This window comes from Delphinus delphis, chromosome 11, assembly GCF_949987515.2.
Source record: "Delphinus delphis chromosome 11, mDelDel1.2, whole genome shotgun sequence".
In the NCBI taxonomy this organism is placed as follows: domain Eukaryota; kingdom Metazoa; phylum Chordata; class Mammalia; order Artiodactyla; family Delphinidae; genus Delphinus; species Delphinus delphis.
The window spans coordinates 55,163,273-55,189,640 of record NC_082693.1 but is presented as its reverse complement, the minus strand read 5'-3'; the positions used below and the strand labels follow the sequence as shown (position 1 = coordinate 55,189,640).

The window sequence follows — 26,368 nt, the reverse complement described above, 5'->3', positions numbered from 1 at the left end:
TGTTTTATTTCTGATCTTAGGGGTAAAGCATCCAGTCTTTCACAATCATGTATAATGTTAACATGGGTTTTTCATAAATGCCCTTTATCAGGTTGAGGAAGTTTCCTTATATCCCCAGTTTGTTGAAAGTTTTTATCCTAAGAAGGTATTGTATTTTGTCAAATGCTTTTTCTGCATCTATTGAGATGATCACATGTGGCTTTTGTCTTTTATTCTATTAATATGGTATACGTATTAGTCTGCTAGGGCTACCGTAACAAAGTACCATGGACTGGGTGGCTTAAACAACAGAAATTTTTCTCATAATTCTGGAGGCTAGAAGTCTGAGATCAAGGTGTTGGCAGGATTGGTTTCTTCTGAGGCCTCTCTCTTTGGTTTGCAGATGGCCATCTTCTCCCTGTGTCTTCACATGGTCTTCCTAATCTCTTTTATAAGAACCCAGTCATATTGGATTAGGACCCATCCTAATGCCCTCATTTTAATTTAATTACCCCCTTCAAAGGCCTTATCTCCAAATACAGTCACATTCTGAAGTATTGGGGGTTAGTTAGGACTTCAACATACGAACTTTGAGTGAACACCATTCAGCCCATAACTGTATTACACAGATTTTTATATGTTGAGCTTACCTTGTATTTATGGAATAAATCCCATTTGGTGATGAGATGACTTAATCCTTTCTATATGTGGCTGGATTCAGTTTGTTAGTATTTTGTTGAGGATTTTTATGAGCAGCTACTAGCATTATTATCTTCTTTATTCCCACCATTCCAAGTGCTTTTACATGTACTATTTCACTTACCTTAAACAGAATTGCATGAGGTGGGTAGTATACTCATATTCACTGAAGCAAACTGAGGCTCAGGAAAGTAATGTGATTTTACCCTAATTATAAATTTGCAGTAATACATCATATAAATTGAAACCAAAACCACAGATGAGAAGAACATTAGGGAGATGAAAGAAAGCAGGATTTGGTGAGAACAAAGAGAAACTTTGTACAGCTAGAAGTTTACGGGGTCAATTTGAATGGCATCTGTGATTTCAATGACATGAGAACTGAGGTCATCTGCTGATGTGCATAATAAGAGTAAATAGACTTGTGGTTTCAGTTCATGCATATAATGAAACCAAGTAGGGGTGACAATTCTCATTAATTTTGAGATCATGATTTGACCAGATAAACTGGAAGGAGAATAAACCAAAATTTTGATGATAGAGATTTGACTGTATCAATAACAGCACACTGCAATTTACAGATTCCTTTTTCCTTGGAAAGCTTTTCCAAGTAACCTGCCAATTCACACGCTCTTCTCTAAGCCTTGGTGGAGCCGTACAATGATATACCATGACTGCTCAGTCAGAGAAAGCTGAGTTCAAATTCTACCTCTGGCTCCAAAGGACTGTGTGACTTTGCAAGTCATTTAATATCTGCAAGACTTTACTCCCTCATCAAATGAGGGAATTGAATTAGATATTCTCTAAGCTGCCTTTTAGTTTTACGACTCTATTAATTTAATGAATAAGGGGAGTGGTGATTCAGTGGACTGGGAATTTTCAAACAGCATTGCTGAGGAATTCACTGAGGGTAGATAAGGAATTACTGAAGAGCAATGAAGTCTGGTAGCGGACAGAGAGCAGGTAAGCTAGGGTGGGTAGCCAGTGAAAGTGAGAAAGTAAGCAGATTGGAGTGGGGGCGGCTACCCAGAGTTGGGGATGTCATGGGGCATATTACACAGGCTACTGCAATCTAGTTGGTTAATTAATTACACATTGTTTTAATTAAAAATAACTAAAAGTAATTAAGAATCCAGATCAGAGAGTCCAGACTGGGACAGAAGTCAGATATACCCCACACCTTTCACCACCTATTTTTACATCACGATTATGATCCCAGTTCACTGGATGATGCATTGAAGAGCAAGGATCTTACCCATAAGTCCCTCCAATAAAATTCCAGAAGAAGTCCTGGCCCATCAGCTTCTCACGTCATTCACAGGTCACATTTCATTTCTCTGAACTGTCACATGACACTTCATATTGATCTGGTTCATCGGAGGCAATGTTCTGATAATCAAAAGACATCAGTTTTTCCTTTTAAGTTTTAAACTATTTTAAAATTCTCTTTAATGCAAATGAAATGCACTATTACTGTAAAAAAGTCTAACATTCACACACATTATGTAGATACTGACAGTCCCTATAATTCCTTTTCCTATTGTTAAGATGGGTGAAAATTCCTCCAAGTCATGCTTTCTCTCTATACGCTAATGTAATATTATTTACAAAAAACGGAATCATGAACACTATTTTGCAAAGTGCCTTTTTCTTGCTCACCAACCAGTATAATCCAGGTATTTTTTCATGTCAGAGCATACAGATGTGCTTTATCCACTTTGACAACTACAGAGGAGTCCATCATATCACTATATCATAGCATAATTTATGCAGCTCCTATTGATGGGCATTTACCTTGTTTCCAATTTTTTGTTATGTAAACAATAGTGCAGTGAACATCCTTGTATATATCTTGCATATTTGGGTTTTTAAAAATAAATTTATTTATTTATGGCTGCATTGGGTCTTAGTTGCTGTACGCAGGCTTTCTCTAGTTGCAGCAAGCGGGGGCTACTCTTCGTTGCGGTGCGCGGGCTTCTCATTGTGGTGGCTTCTCTTGTGGAGCGCGGGCTTCAGTAGTTGTGGCACGCGGGCTCAGTAGTTGTGGCTCGTGGACTCTGGAGCGCAGGCTCAGTAGTTGTGGCGCACAGGCTTAGTTGCTCCGCAGCATGTAGGATCTTCCTGGACCAGGGCTCGAACCCATGTCTCCTGCATTATCAGGCGGATTCTTAACCACTGCACCGCCAGGGAAGTCCCCGCGTTTCTACCTTTCTTGAAATAATAGAGCATAATATGCTGAAAATGCTGCTTTTTCTTCCATCTTCAACATTAAAATGGCTACACAAAACTTCACCAATTTTGATGTCTTTTAAATGCATGCTGATATGACAGCTGTCACATACAATCTAACAAAATTGTTTCAAATGAAGTTAAAGACAAGTAAGTGCTACTAGAGCCATCTTATGGAAAAAACCAAATTAACCTTTTGGCAAACCCAGTAGAATGGGACTTCTCCCCATTCTTTTTTGATTTATCCCCAAGCCCTACCCTATACTGTGGGCATTGGGGTAAAAGGTAGGGGAGAGCTGAATGATGCCTAGCACAATTAGAAGTGCCATCTCCAACCCCCCAGAGAACCCCTGGCAGAAATCTCAGACCACAGCTTTGTCCAACCTCCATAATGCTTATAAATGTCACAACCTAGAAAATAAAGCAACAAAGTAAAAATTAACCAATCCACCAGGGCAGGTAGATTAAAAGTATCTTAAAGTACTAGAGTGGCTAGTTATCACTCTGTAGAAGGTATAGAATCTGCATTAGGCACATGTGTGGTTTCCATTTTTAGCAGCTTTGTAACATGTTAATATTATATGTTTTCCAAAATACTTTCCTACTTATTGTTGCTCCTAGGTTGCCAAGATGGGTCAGCCAACATGGCCTTAAAAATTAAGTACCACTAATGTTCAAATTAGATGAGTCAAAAATAGAGGACTCACCATGTGGATCTGAACAGGACAGCCTGAGGATAAGGTAGAGAAATTAGGGGAAGTATGTAAAATTGATGCACAGCTGCATCCTATATGTCAGCAGTCCCCAACATTTTTGGCACCAGGGACCGGTTTCACGGAAGACAGTTTTTCCACGGACTGGGGATGGGGTGGGGATGGTTTTGGGATGATTCAAGCGCATTACATTTATTGTGCACTTTATTTCTATTATTATTACATTGTAACATATAATGAAATAATTATACAACTCACCATTATGCAGAATCAGTGGGAGCCCTGAGCTTGTTTTCCTGCAACTAGATGGTCCCATCTGGGGGTGATGGGGCTGCCTCAGCTCCACCTCAGATCATCAGGCATTAGATTCTCATAAGGAGCGCACAACCTAGATCCCTCGCGTGCCCAGTTCACAGTAGGGTCCCCACTCCTATGAGAATCTAATGCCACCTCTGATCTACAGGAGGTGGAGCTCAGGTGGTAATGTGAGTGATGGGGAGCGGCTGTAAATACAGATGAAGCTTTGCTCACTCACCAGCCTGCCACTCACCTCCTGCTGTGTGGCCCTGTTCTTAATAGCCACAAACCGATACCGGTCTGTGGCCCCAGTTGGGGTCCCCTACTATATATCTTTGGAACAGGCATGAAGGACTGAATATTGTTCTATGTAAAACTAATGACACTGTGGGAGTTAGGCAGAACAATACTTAAGATATGATCTTGGCTGTCAGAGAGCTTCTGTATGCTACAGTGACTGCAAATAAGAGATGCATGGTCACAATACTATGGAGATACATTAACTGTAACGAGAGAGTGTGAATTGCTTCAAGGCAAAGAAATACATCAAGAGGCAGAAACAGCAACTGTAAACTGCATTTATTGAGTGCTTATTGGGCACTGGGTACATCAGATACAAAAGAGTTGGGATGGGGGCAGGTAAGAACTTAAGAAATTAAATACACACATTAATTTTACCACGAATTCTAACTACTAGGGAAGTACAAAATTCGTACAAGTTATACTTTATAATGAAATTTTGATGTCTGTCAAAAGGATAAGCTATACATACAATGCAATAAAAATGTTTTAAAATTGTGCTTAGTATCACAGAACTACCCCGAAATGGGTTGATAAAATGCCTATACAGCATTATACACATATATTTTATATTAAAGATTGCTTGTAAAGTACAAATACTTTGACCCCATTGCTGAGAAATCTATGGCTGACAACTATATGTGCAGTTCCTCTAAGAAACATTGCAGCATTTGTAGTACATCTCTCCTTTAAACTCCACCTTATTTTTAGTTTCACTTACTATCGAGTTCTCTTCAGAACTGTTTATATTTCTTTTGTCTGATCATCTTCTTCGAGTTTCCTGATTTCATTTTTTAAACAATTTATAGTTTCACGACTTGCTTTTAATCTCTCTTTAAGCTCTGCAATTTCAAAGCTTGTTTTTTTTTTTGCAGCTTCTAATTTTTCTCTGGTTTTCACTTCAAGTTCTGCAACTAAAGAAAACATACACTTTTACTGATTTATTTCATTTTTCTCACATGTACAAGATATTTCATAGAGCAATAAATGTGGCATTTCCTTAGGCCAATGTTTTCATGATGAAATGCGGACAACTTAAGATATGTAACTTTAGACAGAGGGGGGTAGGTAAGAAAGTCTGAACTCTCCAGAGAGGATCTAATATGTTTTCTACCACTAAGAATGAAATTCTGACCACTAATTTTTTAAATTTTATTAAAAAAAATTTTTTTGACCACTAGTATTTTAATTCACAGTTAACATTTTAAGACATAATATCTTAAATTATGTCTTAAAATTATGTCTAATTTTCTAATTTGATTTGGAAATGAGGGAGTATACAGTCCAAGAAACATCCAGCTAATAAGAGTTTACTAAAAACAGTACTCTTAAATTTATGTACAGGTAAAATTTACATAATCACACTGGTAAAACAAACCTCTATCTTTTTTCAAAAAGATATCAATAAGTGTCTAGGTTTGAATTCCAGCTCTATCATTTACTAGATGTGCCACTCTGAATAAGCTATTTATTATCTCTATGCTCTATTCCTCATTGCTAAAATGAAGATTATAATAGCAAACACCTCATAATATTATTTCTTTAAAAGATTTAAAAAGAATACTGTCTGGCACATAAAAAGCCATATTAACTACTATTATTACTGAATATTTAAAACATTCTAGCTGGCTACATAACAAATTACAAAATAAAAATATCATTACTGCAAAATAGATTATATCGATTTAACTATTCCACTTGGATAGTGTAGCATCAAGTTTTACAGAGAAAAATGACTACTATCATCCAACATTTCCACCTTGTGGACATTTCAGGTAATTGCTGCTGACGAATGTTGAGGCACAGTTGTTTGTTAACCTAAAAGGATCACTAATTGGAAGCAGTGTGGTTTGGTGAAGGAAAAAAACCAAAACCATTGAAATCAGAAAGACTTGAGTTCAAATACACCCTTGGCCCCTTAATAGCTGAATGCTGATATCTCTAAGTCTCCCTTCATCTCGTCTTTCTATATGATACAGTTAAAACTTCGTATTTCTCGGAGGATTTATGAGGATTAAGTAATATACCTAAAGCATCTAGCGCATTAAAAACACACAATGTGGGACTTCCCTGGTGGCACAGTGGTTAAGAATCCTCCTGCCAAGGCAGGGAACATGGGTTTGAGCCCTGGTCCAGGAAGATCCCACATGCTGCGGAGCAACTAAGCCCGTGCGCCACAACTACTGAAGCCCACGCACCTAGAGCCCGTGCTCCGCAACAAGAGAAGCCACCGCAATGAGAAGCCCGAGCACCGCAACGAAGAGTAGCCCCCGCTTGCCACAATTAGAGAAAGCCCGCGCCTAGCAACGAAGACTCAGTGCAGCCAAAGATAAATAAATAAAATAAATAAATTTATAAAAAAACAAAAACAAAACACGCAATATGTCCTTATTTTCCTCACTGCTGGTGCTTTCTTTTTGTGATATATTTTGTAACACAGATAAACTTTTATATTGCCAAAACAATCCATATTTTTCTTTGTAATTTTTCATTGCTTTTATTTTTTAAATTATTTTTGAAGACAGTACATACACATGATACAAAATTAAAAGGCTGAAAAGTGTAGACTATGGAAAAAATGTCTCCTTTTTATATGTGTATGACTGATTTACTTTGCTGTACACCTGAAACTAACACAACATTGTAAGTCAACTATACTCCAATAAAAACAAAAACAAAAAAAGCCTCCTTTTACCCCTGCCCCCCACCAACCAGCACTCTTCCCAGAGATAATCAGTTAGGTTTCCTTGGTATCTTTCCAGAAATAATTGGTTCAGAGACGAGCATACACCTAAGTGTGATTTCTCCTCACCCCCAACACAAGTGATGTCACACTATCCACACTGCTCAGCACCCTGCTCTTTCACTTAACATTACTACATCTGAAAGCTCACTCCATATCACAGGGCTGTCTCATTCTTTCAAAGGCTGCAGAGGACCTCATTGAATGGACATACATAATTCATTCATCTGTCCCCTCTGATGTACATTTGGAGTATTTCCAGTTTCCTCTATTACAAACAATGCTATAACGTGTATGCTGCGCATAATCATTCCAGTATACTTGTGGGCTAAATTCCAGTAAACAGTAATTGAAGGACATTTGATCTTGTAAATCTGGAAGAATGACAAGTGACTCTTAGAAGTCCTCTTAATTTATAATCTCACTAGCATTGTACGTCTATTTCCCTACTGCATCAACTTTTTGGTCTTAGTTACTCTGAAAGATTAAAAATGGTATTTCAGAATAGTTTTACTTTACATTTCTATTACTTCTGAGGCAGACAATCTTTTAATATGTTTAGGGGACATTCCTCGCTTTCTTTTTATGGATTGTCTGCTTTTCCTTTGCTCATTTTTCTTTTAGGTTATCGGCTCTCCCCACCACCCTTTTAAAAAATTGAGGTATAACTGACATATACTAGTTTCAGGTGTACAACATAATGATTCAATACTTGTATATATTGCAAAATGATCATCACAGTAAGTCTGAAGTTAACATCTGTCACCACATATAGTTACAGATATTTTTCTTGTGATGATAAATTTTAAGATCTACTCTCTTAGTAACTTTCAAATATGCAAGACAGTATTATTAACTACAGTCACCATGCTATAAATTACATCCCCAGGACTTACTTTGTAAGTAGAAGTTTGTACCTTTTTGCCCACCCCTCACCTCCCACCTCTGGCAACCACCAATCTATTCTCTGTATGTGAGCTTTTTTTTTTTTTTTTTAAGATTCTACATATAAGTGAGACCATACTGTATTTGTCTTTCTCTGATTTATTTCACTTAGCATAATGCCCTCAAGGTCCATCCATGTTCTCACAAACAGCAAGATTTCTTCCTTTTTTTTTTTTTTTTTTTTTTTGCGGTACGCGGGCCTCTCACTGTTGTGGCCTCTCCCGTTGCGGAGCACAGGCTCCGGATGCGCAGGCTCAGCGGCCATGGCTCACGGGCCCAGCCGCTCCACGGCATGTGGGATCTTCCCGGACCGGGGCACGAACCCACGTCACCTGCATCGGCAGGCGGACTCTCAACCACTGTGCCACGAGGGAAGCCCAAGATTTCTTCTTTTTTATGGCTAATATTCCATTATGTATATATGCGTGTGGTGTGTGTGTGTGTGTGTGTGTATATATATATACACACACACACATACACACGCACATATATATATAAAACACCTCTTCTTTATCCAGTCACCTGTTGATGGACACTTATGTTGTTTACCTGTCTTGGCTATTGTAAATAATGGTGTAATGAACATGGAGTTGCATATATCTTTTCAAGTTAGTGTTTTTGTCTTGTTCAGATACGTATCCAAGTGGAATTGCTGGATCATATTGCAGCTCTACTTTTATTTTTCTGAGGACCCTACATACTATTTTCCATAGTGGCTGCACCAATCAACATTGCACAAGGGCTTCCTTTTCTCCACATCCTTGCTAACAGTTGTTATTTCTTATCTTTTTGATAGTAGCCATTCTAACAGACATGAAGTGATATCTCATTGTGGTTTTGATTTGCATTTCCCTGATGATTAGTGATGTTGAACATCTTTTCGTATACCTGTTGGCCATCTGCATGTCTTCTTTGGAAAAATATCTACTCAGTTCTTCTGCCCAATTTTAATTAAATTGTATGCGTTTTTTGGCCATTGAGTTGTATGAGTTCTTTATATATTTTGGATATTAACCCCTTATCAGATACATGATTTGCAAATATTTTCTCCCATTCAGTAGGTTGCCTTTTCATTTTGTTGATGGTTTCCTTTGCTCTGCAGAAGCTGTTTAGTTACTGGTTATCAGCCTTTTTAAATGATGTGCAGGAGCTCTTTATACATTAAAGAAACTAGTCATTTGTGATTTGAGTACAATATTTTTTAATGGCTTGTCTGTCTTTAGACTTTGTTGACAATGCTTTTTTACTATGCAGAAATTTTTATCCCCTTGCTCTCCCCCTCTCTCTCCATATTAATTATAAAACATATATGGAGTGAAAGGCACATTGTGAGATGGTGGGATACAGAAGTAGGAGACAGACAAGAAAGAAAAATGCATTACAGTGTCATGAGATAATCATAGGGTGCTATGACATACCAAGGGGAAAGGGTGTGTGTGTATATCAAAGAAGGCTTCTTGGCAGTAGTAAAATCTGAATTGAGTTTTAAAGAATGAGAAAGGAATTAGGTAGATGAAGTGGACATAGTGGGCCTTGGAAAGCGTACAGAAAGATTTGGGAAACAACAAGGAGTCCTATATGACTGTAACAGGTAGTTTTAAATCTAGTTAGGAAGACCTGATTTAACTCATTTGTCAGAGGACAGCATGTACTGTAGATACAGATTTTTGTGGTCTGATTTAGTCACTATACTTTATTTTTGACAAATCATGAGACTGCAAAGGGTACCATATATTGAAAGAACTGGGTTAATTACCAATGAGATGATAGGGGAAAACATTTAAAAACTTCTTTTAGCCTGTTCTGGTTTTCTGCTTCCAATATATTAAATGCTTATACATACATTTAAGATATATATATGTATGTGTGTGTGCCTGTGAGTGTGTGTGTGTGTGTGTATATATATATATATATATATATATATATACACACATACACAGATAGATAGATAGATATAGATATAGATAAAATTTCTGTTTTAAATGTCCAAATAAAGCTTCAATTTAGAGTAAGTCAATCCAAAGAAGAGTTAATATTTTTGCAAAGCCAATGTAACTTACTGGTTAGAAAAATAGACTGTAAGGGTTTTTTTTTTTTTAATATTTATTTATTTATTTATTTGGTTGTGCTGGGTCTTAGTTGTGGCAGGCTGGCTCCTCTGCTGTGGCATGCGAACTCTTAGTTGAGACATGCATGTGGGATCCAGTTCCCTGACCAGGGATCGAACCTGGGCCCCCTGCATTGGGAGTGCAGAGTCCTAACCACTGTACCACCAAGGAAGTCCCTGTAAGGCTTTTTTACAAAGAGATAGAACAGTTCATCAGTTAAGAGCACACACTCTGTCTCGGTTTAAATCCTGCTTTGCTGAGTGATTTGGGGCAAGATATCAAATCTCTCTATGCTCTAGGGTCTTACCTAGAAAATGGGGCTAACAGTAGTACCTTCCTCCTAGGGTTGTTAAGGGTATTCAATAAATTAAGAAATGCAAAGCACTTATCTAGTACATGTAAACTCTTTTCAAGCATTCACTATCATTTTTAAACATTTTTTTTTTTTGCGGTACGCGGGCCTCTCACTGTTGTAGCCTCTCCCGTTGCGGAGCACAGGCTCTGGACGCGAGCCAGCAGCCATGGCTCAAGGGCCCAGCCACTCCGCGGCATGTGGGATCTTCCCAGACCGTGGCACAAACCCGTGTCCCCTGCATCGGCAGGCGGACTCTCAACCACTGCGCCATCAGGGAAGCCCATTCACTATCATTTTAATTATTCCTTGTAGAAGCAATTTCTATTAAAAGCTAGATCCCTAGTACTTAAGTAAATTTCCATGGGTTTACCAGTATAAACATCTTTATAAACTTTTAATGTGTTTTAAATTTTATAATGAGCAACCTCTATCCCGGCCATTACTCTATCTAAAAATATTACTATGTTTTTAGAGCCTAAGTTCTGAGGACTGCTTAGGATAAAGTCCTGGCTCTACCACTAACTCATGTTAACTTGGGCAAGTTTCTTACTCTCCCTGTGCCTCAGTTTCCTTTTCTAAATGGATTACCTAATAAAGTTATTGTAGATGTAAATGAGTTTATACATGTACAGATTTACAAGAGTACAAACAGTAAGCACTCAATAAAGCTAACTGATATTACCAAATATTGAGTATAATGCTCTCAAACTGGTAAAAGTATACCTACCTTTTTAAGACCTTTGATTAATATTCCCAAGTTGCTTTCCTAAAAGGCCTACTCACACAAACAATTCATAGAACACAGGGTTCACCACATTCTTAATAGGTACAACTATTAAAAATTCCTTTTGCTTATTTGATACAAATATAACCACCCATTATTATTTGGTTTGCATTTTAAAAATTACTAGCAGGGTCAAATATTTTCCCTTTTTATTTACTAGTCATCTCCTCTTTCATCTGTCCATGTCTTTTGTCCATTTGTCAACTGAAGTTTAAAATTTTATTCTATTTTATTTATTTTAGGGTTTTAAAGATATTAATCCTTTGTCATATTTTCTACAAATTTATCTTTCTTTTTTGCCCTTTTGAAATGAATAAGTTAAATATTTTTTTGCAGAATCAAGTTTGCCTTTCTTTCAATGTGATTTCTTCTAACACTTCAAATTTAGAAAGTCTTCACTAGCCAGGACAGTCATTTCTCTAATTTTTTAAACAGCTTAACTGACTTTAAAAAAACAGTTAACTGGGCTTCTCTGGTGGCGCAGTGGTTGAGAATCTGCCTGCCGATGCAGGGGACACGGGTTCGAGCCCTGGTCTGCGAAGATCCCACATGCCGCGGAGCAACTAGGCCCGTGAGCCACAGCTACTGAGCCTGTGCGTCTGGAGCCTGTGCTTGGCAACGAGAGAGGCCCGCGCACCACGATGAAGAGTGGCCCCCGCTCGCTGCAACTAGAGAAAGCCCTCGCACAGAAATGAAGACCCAACACAGCAAAAATAAATTAATTAATTAATTAAAAAAAAAGTTAACTATCATTAATTAAACTGGAATTTGTTTCGATAAGTGCTATAAAGCAATGATCTAAATTAAGTTTTCTTCTCAAAAGTTATCAATTGTGTCAATACCATTTACAGAATTATCTTTTTCTTCCTTATGGATTTGACACTGTTGAGAAAATAACCTGAAGATAATATAAAACATGCAATTTACTGATAAAAACTTCCGAAGGTTATAAATCTCCACACATAAACTTTAACACGTCAAAAATTAATTTGTAGAAAAGTCTTTTTATGAAACATTTGTCTCTACTATTATACATATATGAATTAATGATATTATTTTTGTTGAAAACACAGAAATATGGGTACTTGAATTTAAAAAGAGAAGTTTCCTCTATGAATTGGGCACATTTCATAGTATGAGAGAAAGGAGATCTATAATGGAGAGAATATGACCAGTAACAAATTAAAATAGCATGTGACTAGTGTTTTTTAACCTTTTCAAAAGTGATCATATACGTATCTGTTTTATGTTCATAACAAAGTAGCCCAAGTATTTTTTCAGATGTAGAAAGTGAAACATAAAATTTTTTAATGAGTGTGATTTTCAATTTTAAATGACTACCAAGTAGCAATTATAATCAGTATTCAGATCTTTTAACTCTTGGTCAGGGTTTCATGAAAATACAAACAAAACACTACTATAACCAACAATGGTTAAACAGCAACCTCTTTCTCTCCTGCTTTCTCATCCCCCACCCCGCTTCTTTTATTGGATCGCTTCTTCCAGCCTATAACGATACTGGTCTGTTTCCCCTGAAAACTCTGCTCTCTTGACTCCAAATCCTGCTCTGCTACTGCTTCAAGGGCTACTTTCCCTTTATAGTCAAGCTCCAAGACAAAGTTGTCCATAGCACCTGTCTCCAATTTCTCATCTCACTCTCTCTCTCTCTTTTTTTGCCAGCACTGCACGGCTTGCAGGATCTTAGTTCCCTGACCAGGGATTTGAACCCAGACCACGGCAGTGAAAGTGCCAAGTCCTAACCACTGGACCGCCAGGGAACTCCCTCATCTCATTCTCTCTTGATCCACTTCAACTGATCTTCTGTCCTTACTATTCTCCTTCAACTGCTCCTGTTAAGGTCACCAAGGACCTCCACCTTGCTATAGCCTATTTCTTGGCTCTGATCTTACTTGACCTATCAGAGGTACTGAACACAGCTAATGACTGTTTCCTGATACACTTTCTTCACCTGGCTCTAGGATATTATGTGCACCTAGTTTTTCTCCCTCCACACTCACTGTTCTTTCCTAATTCCTTTGCTGGTCATCTCCTTAGTCTCTAAATGTTGGAGTGCCCAGGGCTCAACCTTTGAACCTCTTTTCTATCTTCACTTACTCTTGTGATGATACCATTTGGTCTCACAATTTATAAATCCATGTGTATATTAACTTCCACATTTATATCTTCAGCCTAGACCTCTCCTTGAATACCAGACTTTGAGCACAATTCCCTTCTCAACATCTCCACTTAGATGTCTTACAGGCATCCCACAGCCATCATGTCCAAAACTGTACTCCTAATCTTTCTCCTCAAAGCTGCCCCTCCCAGACTTCCCATCTCTATGAAAAGTAATAACAATTTTTGTTTGTTTGTTTCCTCTGGCCCCAAACCTTAACAGTCATTCTTTGTTCATCTCCTTCTTTCATATATTGTTATCAAACCATCAGCAAATCCTACTGTACCTATCTTCAAACTAGAACCTGACCCCTTCTCACCACCTCCATTGCTATCATTTTGGTACTACCCACAATTCTATATCTGGATTACTGGAATAGCCTCCTAACTATTCTGCTTCTACCCTTTCTGCTTTACAGTCTACTCTCAACACAGCAACCAGGGTGATTGATCTTTTTAAAATATTAGTCTTATACTGTCACTCTTCCTGCTCAAAACCCACAAAAGACTTCCCATCTCCTTCAGTTTAATAACTTAAACTCCCTATATGAGCTGGTCCCATAATAACTTCTTTGGCCTCATGTCCCACTCCTTGTCCCCTTGTTCACTCTACTCCAGGTACACTGGCCTTCTTGCTGTTCCTCGGATATGCCAGGCATGCTCTTACCTCAGGGTTCCTGCCCTTGCTGCCACTCTACACGTAACATTCGTCTCTCATGTAGCTGCATGGCTCATCTCCCCACTCCTTTTGGTATTTGCTCCAATGCCACCATTTCAGGAAGCATTCTCTGACCTGATATTTAAAACTCTTAACCATCTCCTCCCACCAAAAACGCTCCCTCCCCTACTTTAGTTTTCTTCATGCCATCCAATCACTACTTCACATTTCATTGTTCTGTTTATTTAATATTTGTCTTCTTTCCACTAGTATGTAAGCTCCATGAGGGCAGGGCTTTTGTCTGCTCTATCCTCTGAACAATGCCTGGCATCTTACTGTTGCTCAATATATACTGTAAGCAAATAAATGAAAAATCAAAGGAAAAACCGAATAAATGGTGACATAAATGTCAACACAGGGTTGGTAAGTAGATTTCATCTTGAATGACAACTGCAAATGGTTGGCAATGGCTGCATGAAACAATGTGTAGGGGATTCTGAGGCCTCGTAAGCTAAAGGGAAAAGACAGCATGACTGACTATCAATAAGACATTCTGGTCTTCACCACCCCAGCATTAATATAAAACTATGTCAGGTGACAAGTTAAAAAGAGAGAGAGGGAGAAACTAGTTCACCGTACACTTAAGTATAATTATGTTCTGCAAGGTTCTTCACACCGATTTTGTTAGCAAAGACTAGTAAACAGAAAATGATTGAGTGACAGGTTAAGCAAGATTAATGAAAAGCTATGCTTAAATGTAATTAGTGAATAAAGACAAACAGTATTTCAGAGTGTGTCAGAGGCTGTCTTTTACCTTTTTGAAAGTAGGCCTACTTTGAGAACTATTTAAAACATCCTTCTTACCTGTTCTTTAGTAATACATATATTGTATAACTCCTAAAAATTTTACCTGTATCTACTAAGGAAAAAAATTTAATAGTTGCTAATCATACAATCCTTTCACCATTACAGAATACATTATTTCTCAGGATTAATTATGAACTCATGGCACTTACATTCTGTTTCATGCTTATAGGCTCCTAAGGTAAGCTGACGAGATGTTGTTAATAATTGTTGCATCATTGCTGTTGGGTCTTGAAATATCTAATGGAAGAGAATGAAAAAAAGCCCAATAATTGCAAAATCTACAATTTAAAATGTTTTAAAAACTCTCATTATAAAATCTTCTTACCATTTCATCATAGAACTCTGAAACCACTGTCTTTTTTCCCAGCATTGCATTGGTGTCTGATTGAAATAGCTTTAATAAGTGATACAGGGTTACCTGTGAAACAAAAACAGACATGACATCTGTGCAATGGTTTTTATCATCATTATGAGACATCATCATTTCTGTAACTGATTTAGAGACTGAGTTAGTAAACACATCAAATTCAGGATCTTGTTTCAACTACAACTTACTGTGGCAGGTCACCCAAATTCTGTGTGTACTTTTATTTTCCTATTAGGTATTACCATTTATCTACATCTATTCAATATGTATGTTTTGAAGAGGGTAAGCAAACATTAGTTACAAAGCATCTCTAGAGAGTGACTATATATAAAAATAACACAAGATACAGCTATGGAAATTAAACTGGTAAGTCACTAAGATGAATTCTTTTACTTACACAGGCGACATTTGATTAACTGTGACAGTTAAAGTTTACAAACTTACTATGGCGAAAAAAGATTTGATACTTTCAAAAGGAATGGTCAATACTAAAATGCTCAGTGAGGACAAGTTAATTTCTTTAGTGTAATAATAAGATTAATACATAAATAGCATAATAAACAAACACAAAGTTAGTCAGTGAAAATTCACTTCGGCAAGAGCAATATGTCTTCAAAATATTTAAAAACAGATACAGCAAGACATCAAAGGAAAAGCTTTGCAGCGCAATGAGTGATTATTTGAGCAAAACAAAACCTAGCTGGTAAAACATCAGAGTTCATGTTGAAGGTATAGAAACCAATTCAGAGGCCTCAAAGAATTTTCCAAAAAGTTAGCTAAAATCATCATAAGGAGTATAGATCATATGCCATATTTAAAGCAGATAATTTGACAAATTTCTGGAACAGACAGAAAGCAGATGAGACTACACAGATGGATAAACCATAACAGGGAAATCCATAACCTAAAATCTTAAAGAAGAAAACTGCATCAGAGGTGGGAGCTGCTGCCCCCAGTGGAGCTCTGGGGAGAGACTGCGAGCACAAAGCTGGCAGGTACAGAAATCAAGAAGGCTGTGGGGCGGCTAGGCTGGCCAACCTTCCCTCCTCTCCCCCCACTCACAGACGAGAGAGTGCACCTCCTGTGGGACCTAGAATTCTTCACCCAATCAAGTGAGAGGTAAACAAAAACAAAGCTATTTTCAGAGAGCATTGGCTCTGAAATTTTACTTCTCTCGCATCCTTTCTGAATAAAGTCCTGCAGCAAAATGAAAAAAGAAACCAAGAAAGACAAAGAAAAAGGATCAGCCGTCATCACTAGGAGCTGACAGGCACTATCTAAAATTGAAAAATCCAACCTTAGGGATTTAAATACACGAGATGAATGGGAATAATTTCTAGAGGAACTGAAAACAGTAACTGTGGTTTTCCTGAGGAAGGGGTCAGAGATGGGGGAAAGAAGATGTTACGGGTTGAACTGTATTCCCCAAAAGATATGTTGAAGTACTAAATCTCAGAACATGTAAATGTAACGTTATTTGGAAATAAGAGCCTTTTGCAGATGTAATCAAGTTAAGATGAAGTCATTGGGGGGGGACCCTAATCCAATATGACTGGTGTCCTCATAAAAAGAGAAGTGACACAGAAACAGGGAGAGAGAGAAGGCCATGTGAAAATGGAGGGAGAGACTGGAGTTACGCTGCCACAAGCCAAGGAACGCCTGGGGCCACCAGGAACTAGAGGAGGCATGAAAAGATTCTCGCCTAGAGGCTATGGAGAGAGCATGGCCAACACCTTGATTTGGGACTTCTAGTCTCCAGAACCGGGAGGATAAATTTCTGTGGTTTTTAGCCACTCAGTTTGAGGTACCTTCTTATGGCAGCCCTAGGAAACTAATACAGGAGACTTGTACTTTCTAGTTTTTAAATCTTTTAAAAAAACTATATGCGTGTCTTTTATAATTTAAGAAGTATTAAAAACTACATCATAAAGCCTTCCATTCCCAAATTTATTATTCAGACCTGGAGAGGCATTCAGGCAGATATAGGCAATGAATAATTTCAGGACAGATGTCTCTAATTTTCAGTGGTGTTTGAAGATTCTTAGAGCAATGAAAATGCCTATACTTGCCAGAGATATTTCTAGGAATAAAAACCCAATATTAGCATTTTGCTTTTAGAAACAACCATTCCTTTTACAGTGGTTTGATGAGTAATAGGTTACTGGATAACAGAAGTAAATCACAAGTTACCCATATCTTTCTTTTATATTTTAAATAAACCTCATATGACTTATTTTCTGTAAGAGCCAACTATTCAAAAACTATAATGGGTTCATTATACTAAAAGAACACTACAGTAATTTGGAGGGGATAAAACTCAGGCCTATGTAGATCTATATGGAAACCTATTCAATAAAGGAATCACTCCAGAAAGGCAAAAGATCATATTACCCTACTTTGCCAAGAGTTGACTTTGAGAGCTGTCTCATAATGACGTTACATTATATAATGATTTCTTTCAGAGATGTATTTTCCAATTGAGGGCAGGGTAGGGAGGAGAGAAGGGGGAGACAGATGAGGAGGCAGACAGGTAAGGCAGCACATTCTCAAAATAAAATGAATTCAAAGCAATCATACAAAGTTAACAAGAACCTCTGCTCTAGTAACATGACCAACTTCTTCTTCCTCTCTCTCAACATCTGCCTATTCTGTGCTCTATTCTCCCTAATAGACTACTTTGGTTAAGGATAGGTGTAGTGTCTCATCTTTGTATCCCACCCCTTGGGCAATATCTTGCAAATATGGATATTTAATAATTTCTTGTCAAACAGAATATAATGTCTGTGAGAGTATCCCAGAAGGACAAGAATGGTAGGAGACCTGGAAACCTTATCACATGGAAGATATTTAAATGAGCTATAGATGGTTCTTCAGGAGAAAAGAAAACTAAAGTATGAATAGTTATCAGTAAAAAGTTCAAGGAAGCTTAACATAAAGTAGAGCTTTCTTAAAACTAGAACTACCCCAAACCTGAATAGGATGTTTCACTTAATAACAGAAGTCAATATTCTCTTCTTGCTATACTGGACTGCCTAAAGGAACTTCTATGAGGAAAAGTATGGTCTACCTCAATGGGTCCTAAATATTATTGCACATCAGAATTACCTGGGGTGCTGGCCCCTCTCCAAACCTGTGAATCACACTCTGTGGAATGGGGCCTAGAAGTCTGAACTTATAAAAAAACATCTCAGGCATTTCTAATGCAACTAGTTAGGAACTAATTCTCTGTATCACTGGCCCAGGTGACATCCAAATCCTTTAAAAGCACATCGTTTTACAAATGTAATCTGATAATTAAAGTGTCAATGTTTGGTGCTAAAGGAGCGAGCTGAATCTATCAAGATGAAAATTAATGGTGATGACCACTAAAGCCCTGAAACTGGAGTTAAACACCAGCCACACAAATGTGCAATGAGAGAGCCTGAGTTGTGACCCTTTAGGTTTAAAAATAAAACAGGCTTAGTGGTTTTAGTCAAAAGCAAGAGTAAAGGAAGGAGTGTGAGGTCTGAATGCAAATACCTGGATTCAAAAACTAACTCCACCACAGTTAACTGTGTTTTTGAGCACATGACTTCATCTCTGAGCCTTAATATGCTCATCTCTAAAATGAGGATCTCACCAAGCTCACAAAGTTGCTGAGGGGTCAAAGTGAAAGCTTTGAGAGACTTTTTACATTATCAAGCAACAATCTGAAGAGATCAAATAATGAAAAAGTCAGTGGTTATAAATAAGGATCCAGGTATAAGATAAAGCTGCTAGTACTGATGACAGTTTGAAAATGTACAAAGACTTTCTAGGGCTTTTAACTATAAAAAACCGGACACTCCCATTTCAGAGAGCATATGGACTCCACTTGTTTGTTACTAATAACCAAACGATACTAATGAATTTTAAATTTTTTTGCTGTAGTAATCATGTAATTTCCATGATTCCTTTCAAATAACTGTTCACATTCTATCCCTTCTTTTTATACTAGAAAAACAAAAGAGTTTTGAAAGGCACTTCACTTAAAAATGAAAAACCTTAACTCATAGCGAGATACACCAAGCCATAAGCTTACATAAAGTATACCTGAATGAAAATGTCAACATATAACAAGCTATTGAATATTGTAAAATTTTCACAATTACTAAAAAATCCATTTTATATTTGCAGAGATTAACATTACTCACAGGTCTTTCATTAGGATCAATGAAAAATATTTTGATGATTATTTCGAATTCACCCCAACCTGTTTCAGTAATTTCATATGGAGGCTTAGTAACAACTAAAAGAAAGAAAAAAATAAAACAATTATAAATTGTAAATTACTGATACAGTTTCCTAGCTCTTTTAAAATTTATAACATTATGAATTTTAAAAAACTATTGTACCTCTTAAAGGATTGCCATAGCTTTCATGTAATTTAAATTGGATTTTCTTCACATATGCTGACATATCCTAAAATACAGAGGCATTAATTAGTTCTGCCATCTACACATAACAATTAGGAAGGAAATACACAGAGCACCTGTGCCAATTTTATAAAATACACTTCCCCTTAAATTTTATGGAAACGAATTTTCTAAGAAACATGAATTATACCCTGGAGGTTTGTTTTTAATTTTAAACAAAGGAAGGCTGTGCAGAATTCTTTCAAAATTCATAATATATAGAAATATATATGTCCCTAATTCATTGTTTTGCATTCCTATTTTTATATATCTCTGTAGACAATACTCAAAATCAATTTTGATTTTTCCATAAAACAACAGTACATTTCCAATATTTTCTACAGAAATAAACATATACACCAAAGCAAATCTAAGAACTAAGCAACTTCAAAAAACAAAATTATATTATACAAAGGTCAACTAAGCTAAGCAACCTAAAACTGTTGGATATAAAACTCTTCCTTTCCTTAATTATATTTTGAAGCACAAAAGCATATTCATTAGTTCCGGCACACAAAAGGGATCCTGCTAGCGAAGGAGGCCTTTTCAAAAATACTTCATTATAGAAAAACAGGAAAATGCAAAACAGAGTAAGTTGCATTCAACAGTAATGTTCATTAATCTTTTTATTTGCTTTCAGGAATTTTTATGTGCTTATTATCTACATATTTTTTTAACTGGGATCCTACTGTAATAATATATTACTATCTGCCTTCATCACTTAACATTATTTTGTGAACATTTTTTCTGAGGCAGATTTTCATAAGCCTCTTTGAAGACTATTTTGGGAATACTTTCATTCATTTTTTCTACAAATAGGAGTGACTACCAATACTGTTAGATGCTATAATGATAAATAACAGAATCTTGTCCTCAGGGTCTCACTGTAAAGTGGGGGGCAGACAAGAAAATCAGCATTTCAATGCTGTAATCTGTAATCTGTTGTGTGCATATTAGGTCATGTGTTATGAGGACATTAGGTACAAATCCATAGGAAAGGCAGCTATTTTAGTCTTTGGAGATCAAGAAAGTAGATCTAAAGAAAATACACTTGAACTAAGACCTAAGGGAACAATAAGAATGGAGTGGGTGGGAAGAAAGGAAGAGGTTTAAGAGTGTTCCTTTGGGAAACTGAGAGTAATTTAGTATTGGTAAAATGTAGGATATAAAGAAATGAGGCAAACACAGACAAGGGACAAGGCTGCAGAGATAGGATAGGGAAAGGTCATGGCAGGCCTTCTAAACATGATAGCTTTATGATGAGGGCAATAGGTAGTCACTGAAGGTGGTTTTGTTTTTTTGTTTTTAACAGCTCTATTGAGATATTAACATACTACACAAATCACCCATTTAAAGTTCACCATTCAATGGTTTTTAATATATTCAGAGTTGTACAACTATCACCACAATCAATTTGAGAACATTCTATCACACAAAAGGAAACCTCATACCCATTCTTCCTCCCACCCGCTGTCAACCACTAATCTAGGTTCTATGTCTATGGATTTGCCTATTATGGACATTTTATAAAAATGGAATTATACAGTATGTGGCTTTTGTGTCTGGCTTCTTTCACTTGCCATGTTTTCTAATTTATTCCATGTGTTAGTAGCATGTATCAATACTTTATTTTATTCCTTAATAATATTCCACTATATGGATACACTACATTTTATTTATCCATTCATCAGTTTAGAGACATTTGGACTATTATGAATAATGTCACCACAAACATTCATATACAAGTTTTTGTGTGGACTTTGAAGGTTTTTTTTCTTCGTCTTTTAATTTTATTTAATAGAGAATAGTATAAATGCTGAAGAAAAAACATTATCAAGCTTAATTGGTTTCAACATGTATTAACTCAGCCTTTTGGTGGAATATATGAAGAAAAAAAGAACTCAAAAGTCAACTGCCTTATTCTTTGTCCTTGAAATTAAGATAACTTTGGGTTGCATCACTACTTGATGTCCTGTAGATGTTTGATTTCAGCTCAAGACCTCTACATTCAAGTGGTCACCTTTAAATTGTGGCTACAGCTGCACTGAGTTCAGTTACTGTAAACTGTCCTACATGGCAGTTTAATGTGTGGCATATTCCCCTTCTTTCGATTTACCTCTAAATTTATCATCTCTTAATTTATTAAATGTGACTGAACATACTGTGGGGTACATGGGAAGAAAAGAGTATTCAGCATTGGAAGTAATTTTGAATGATAAGTCAGCATTTCTACCCTTAAAATTGACACTATAAAGTTATTTTGAATAATTATTCAATTTATTTTAAAAATGTGACCCTTGATAAAGTAAAAGTATGTCCAAAATTCTAGTCTCTTACAGGTGGTAAAATATAATTCAAAGTGTTTGAAGCAGACTACCTTTATCATCATCAAGCTGTGAATCTACCCTTGGGCTATTTGGCACCATTTTCATCTTTTCAGAAGTAACAACTCTTGGTGACATCTCTAACTGCTTTTTCAGATGTTTCTGAAAGGTGACGAATGATTACAATGATAACATAAATTCTCACCTGCCTTCTTGCTTCCACTATATTGGAACAATGATATTTGAAATACAGAATGAAGGGTTTTAAATAGAGGAATAGTTTATTCATTCAGTAAGTATCTGTTGAATACCCACTATGTACTTACTGCATTCCAGGCATTAGAGATTCAGTAGCAAAACCAAATTACCAGCAGCTAGATTATGTAGCAGTTTGTCTTTCATCTTTTCTGATGGTCTGATTACCAAATTATCACTTAAATTTACTATTCCTGAAATACCCGATTATATACTAGGCTACCTTAAGGTGTGGTGATTGGAAGACGTACTGTGCATATAGCATAGTTCTTTTTACCGTAACTTAATTTTAATTAGAAAACATTTTTGGAAAGTTGATTCTACTAACAATTATAGAAAGATGACAGCTCTTACTTTATTCTTTCAACTTTTTTGGTAACATTTCTACAGTGGGCCAATTTTATTATCAGTTACTATACAATATTACAATTTAACTCTGAGCAAAAAAAACTATAGCTTCAAAAAAGTTTTAGGAAAAACAATTACCTACCTCATTTCTATATGGTTTTACATAGACTGTCCACTGATGGGTGTGCCCATCCTCTTCTCTTTTCTTTCCAAAATATCGAGCAACATTACCATAAACTATTGGTTTAACGATTGTAACCCCCTACAAGAAAACAATTTCAACACCAGTTAACACTGTATTAGGCTTCCCTGGTGGCTCAGTGGTTAAGAATCCGCCTGCCAATACAGGGGACACGGGTTCGAGCCCTAGTCCGGGAAGATCCCACGGGCCGTGGAGCAACTAAGCCCGTGCGCCACAACTACTGAGCCTGCGCTCTAGAGCCCGCGAGCCACAACTACTGAAGTCCATGCACCTAGAGCCCGTGCTCTTCAACAAGAGAAGCCACCGCAATGAGAAGCCTGCGCACCACGACGAAGAGTAGCCCCCGCTCGCCGCAACTAGAGAAAGCCCGTGTGCAGCAACGAAGACCCAACACAGCCGAAAATAAATAAATAAATAAATTTATTAAAAAAAAACACCACATTGTATTATTACCCAAATAAACAGAATTAGAACTCTGAAAGCTTGTTTTAAGAAATGGCAGGCAGTCTAACAACCTAGAGTTTGCTTATAACATGGATTTCCCTCAACAAATAATTTCCAGACAATTAGCCTCATTTCATAATACCACAAATAACTAAACACCACATTAATTACAATGTTCTCACTTTGAAAACGTGTATTTAAATCATGTGGAGTACTTTGAGAGTTCCTTTTTTCTTTCTCTCTCTCTTTTTTTTAAAAAGAAACAGAAAAAGCTCTATTTACAAACTTTAAAGAGCAGTCTGGAATAACGCTCACCAACTTTACCATCACCTGATGGTAACGTCCTTATCAGCTTACACCAGGGTTCTCCAAAGCACAGTACAAAAATTAAAGACAGTTTGGAAGGGGATTTTAGGTAGAATAAGGGCAAACATTTTCATTTCATTACTTGTGTTTAATCTGTATTAGAAAAACCATAACTATAACTAGCAATTCAAACCCACAATTTCAAAAATAGTAATGCTTAGGAAGGGACTTTAAAAAATTGATTTAAACAAAAATGTTAAACACTACATTTCGATTCAGATAATGGCAAAGAGGCACTTGGACGACTCAAGCTCGGTAATCCCTGGACTGATGGCATGTGTGCTATATTTGTGTTCAGTTCTGAGATGTACATACATGTTTCTCATCACATCCGGTTAAGTGTAAAGGCAGATTACGATGAAAAGGAGATAGAAAAAATTCCAAGTGAAGAAAATTACTGAATGTTGCACATGAATTTGAGACCAATTGTTCAATAGTAAGACTGTATCTGAAGGTCAAAGAGCAAGATATATCACATGTGAAAAGTGCTGTGCCAATGTAATCAACAATTAATAAGAAATGAGGAAAAGCAGTGAACAAATGGAAAAACTTTTCATTGTGACTAGATAATTCACAAATAAAACCAATACCTATTAGCCTAAGGTTAGTTCAGGAGAAGGCAAGTGGTTTGTACACAAACTTAAAAAAAAAAAATCACAGCAAGTGTCCTTTTGTGGTACCCAAAGATGGGGCCTCACATTCAAGGCCCGAATGAATAAGTACAAGGAGCGTTGACATGGTGAGGGATAATAGATCCTGAACTGCTACAATGTTGCTAGGAACTTGGGGAGTTCCTCAATGATGAAAAGCGGGTTCATCTGCCAAAAGACTTTCTACCTGGATCAAATTTATCTAAATTGGGAAGAGATGCTTACAAGACCACATAACAATCAGCATGGAGAAGAAATAAGTCCCTAATTTTAAAGTTTTACATGACTAACTCGGACCCATTTTCGGTGGAAAAGCATTTGAGGACTACAGGCCTAATCTCAAGTGATTCTGGACTTAAAAGACTTTTAGAACCTAACATGATTACAAGTAGAGAGAGTTCTGTAAGTTCTTCTCCAAAAGCTAGTGTTCTAAACCTTTGTTCAGTAGTACTTTCTTATTATTCCAAAACTTCGCCCAAAAGTGAGGGAAAATGTATGTTTATGAACCTTATGGTACTATGAATTTTACCTGGCATCTGTTTCCCCCTTCCATTAAATTTCAGTAGCTTTTGAAACTTTCAAAGCACTGTGTATGACAATTGTATATTCAGTATAAAATTATGTGAAAACAATACGACATACAGAAGGACTCAAAAAAAAAAAACCTAGATAAACTAGATTGGTGCAAAAGTGGGTGATTTCTTTTATAAAAAATTTTCCTTTCTGCGGTAAATAAAAATCCGAAGGGGTAAAAATAGGTGTTATATCAGGAACCAGTTGGTCGTCTCATAAAAAAATTAATGTGCCAGGGGATGTAGTAAAGTGAGTGGGAAATGTGTCACAGTGTCATACATTACGTTAGGCTCTATGATCACTTTAATTAAAAACTAAGAAGCTACCGTGTACTGAATGTTCCCTATGTGCCAGGCAGTGTTATGTTCTTTGCATGCCTTGATTAGTATCTTGGCTGTAGCCTTGGGACTTTAGGAACACCATGAACTTGGGGAAGTCTTCTGAACTTTTCTAGTTGTAAATACTGGGAGTGATACTGCCTTTGTAGGGACTGAACCAGAGAATCGGGTAAAGCGTCCACCCACTGTGCTTACTTCGCACGGTATCTGCTACTGTTATTATCCTCACAATAGGTGGGTACTGCCCTCCCCACCGCCTTTTTACAGGTGACCTGGGTTGCCAGAGGATGAGCAGCAAGCCAGGATCTCCCAGCCCCGCAAGTGGCTTTTTCCTCAGCAACAATGTCCGGCTCTCCCCCAGGCAATTATGTTTGTTTTTTGTCTGGGATGGAAGGGAGGCGGTGACACATGAAGTTGGGGCCAAATGAAATCATGATTTTCCCTCTGGGGCTTTGACTCGCCGTCCGCCTGGAAACCGCGGCTCCCGCCCGAGGAGAAAAGGCGCGAGAAGAAACAGGCAGGCCCTCCCCAGGCCGCGCCACGAGGGGCCGGGGCGAGAGAGCCACTCCCGGAGGGGAGGCGCGGGGCGGGCACTGACCTTCACTCTCCCGCCGGAGTCAGGCCCAAATTCGGCCATTCTCTTGAACATATTGTCCTACGGAAGAAGCCGCCGCCGCCAGGGAAAGAGACCGGGGCCGGCGGACTCGCCGCTCCGCTCAGAGGCCCCGCTCCTCCCGCGCGGGCCCAGGAGGAGGGTTTCCGGCCGAAGGAGGACGAGTCAGCTGAGCTCGGGGTGCTGAGGGATCGCCAACGCCTCACAGGGGAGGGCGTCGCGGAAGCCCACTCACCCCCGCGCGGTTGGAGAGCGGGCCGGGAAAGGTGGCAACGGCGACGTTTTGTGCGCAGGCGCGACGAGCTCGCGCACAGTGCGCACGCGCCGAGCCGCTGCCTTTAGGCGAATGAAGACCGGTCTTGGTTGCCAGTGCCTGTCGACAAGCCAGACCGCCTGGCTTCGTAATGACCGAGAAACTGTCTTTTGTAGGTAATACCTTGCCATCGCCAAAGCATGACAGTTCTGAAATTAAGTTCATGAAATCTCGCCCACCGACAGCTTTTCGTTGTGTTCATCCAGACGTCCTCAGACTTTCAGGCTTGAACCGCTAATTTCTTTTTTTATTTACTCCCTTCTTCCTCTCCTTCCTTCCTTTCTACTCAT

At 37.7% G+C, this 26,368-nt stretch overlaps 1 protein-coding gene and 1 non-coding gene across 4 annotated transcripts; both read right to left on the bottom strand.

Annotated features, from left to right (window-relative positions):
- Positions 1–1,943: 1,943 nt before the first annotated feature.
- YEATS4 (YEATS domain containing 4) lies at positions 1,944–26,045 on the bottom strand. Of its 3 annotated transcripts, none has more exons than XM_060025205.1 (8): positions 25,751–26,045; positions 22,722–22,841; positions 19,593–19,659; positions 19,392–19,486; positions 15,178–15,270; positions 15,002–15,089; positions 4,939–5,131; positions 1,944–2,067 (listed from the first exon to the last, which is right to left on the bottom strand). In XM_060025205.1, the coding sequence occupies exons 1-7, from the start codon at positions 25,799–25,801 to the stop codon at positions 4,962–4,964; spliced, it is 684 nt and encodes a 227-aa protein (XP_059881188.1). In that variant the 5' UTR covers positions 25,802–26,045; the 3' UTR covers positions 1,944–2,067; positions 4,939–4,961. The 3 variants fall into 3 exon arrangements, with proteins under 3 accessions (XP_059881188.1, XP_059881191.1, XP_059881189.1); XM_060025208.1 differs by lacking the exon at positions 1,944–2,067 and adding an exon at positions 2,780–2,889; XM_060025206.1 differs by lacking the exon at positions 1,944–2,067 and having other exon boundaries at positions 4,485–5,131.
- TRNAG-CCC (transfer RNA glycine (anticodon CCC)) lies at positions 10,112–10,184 on the bottom strand. The gene has a single exon. It is a non-coding gene; the product is annotated as a tRNA-Gly (tRNA).
- Positions 26,046–26,368: the final 323 nt, after the last annotated feature.

Coding starts and splice junctions, on each gene's coding strand:
- YEATS4 (XM_060025205.1), bottom strand. CDS start 25,801: ATGTTCAAGAGAATGGCCGAATTTGGGCCTGACTCCGGCGGGAGAGTG. Junction 22,842..25,750: donor ACTCCGGCGGGAGAGTGAAG/GTCAGTGCCCGC, acceptor GTTTTCTTGTAG/GGGGTTACAATCGTTAAACC. Junction 5,132..15,001: donor CTATAAGCATGAAACAGAAT/GTAAGTGCCATG, acceptor TGTTTTCTTTAG/TTGCAGAACTTGAAGTGAAA.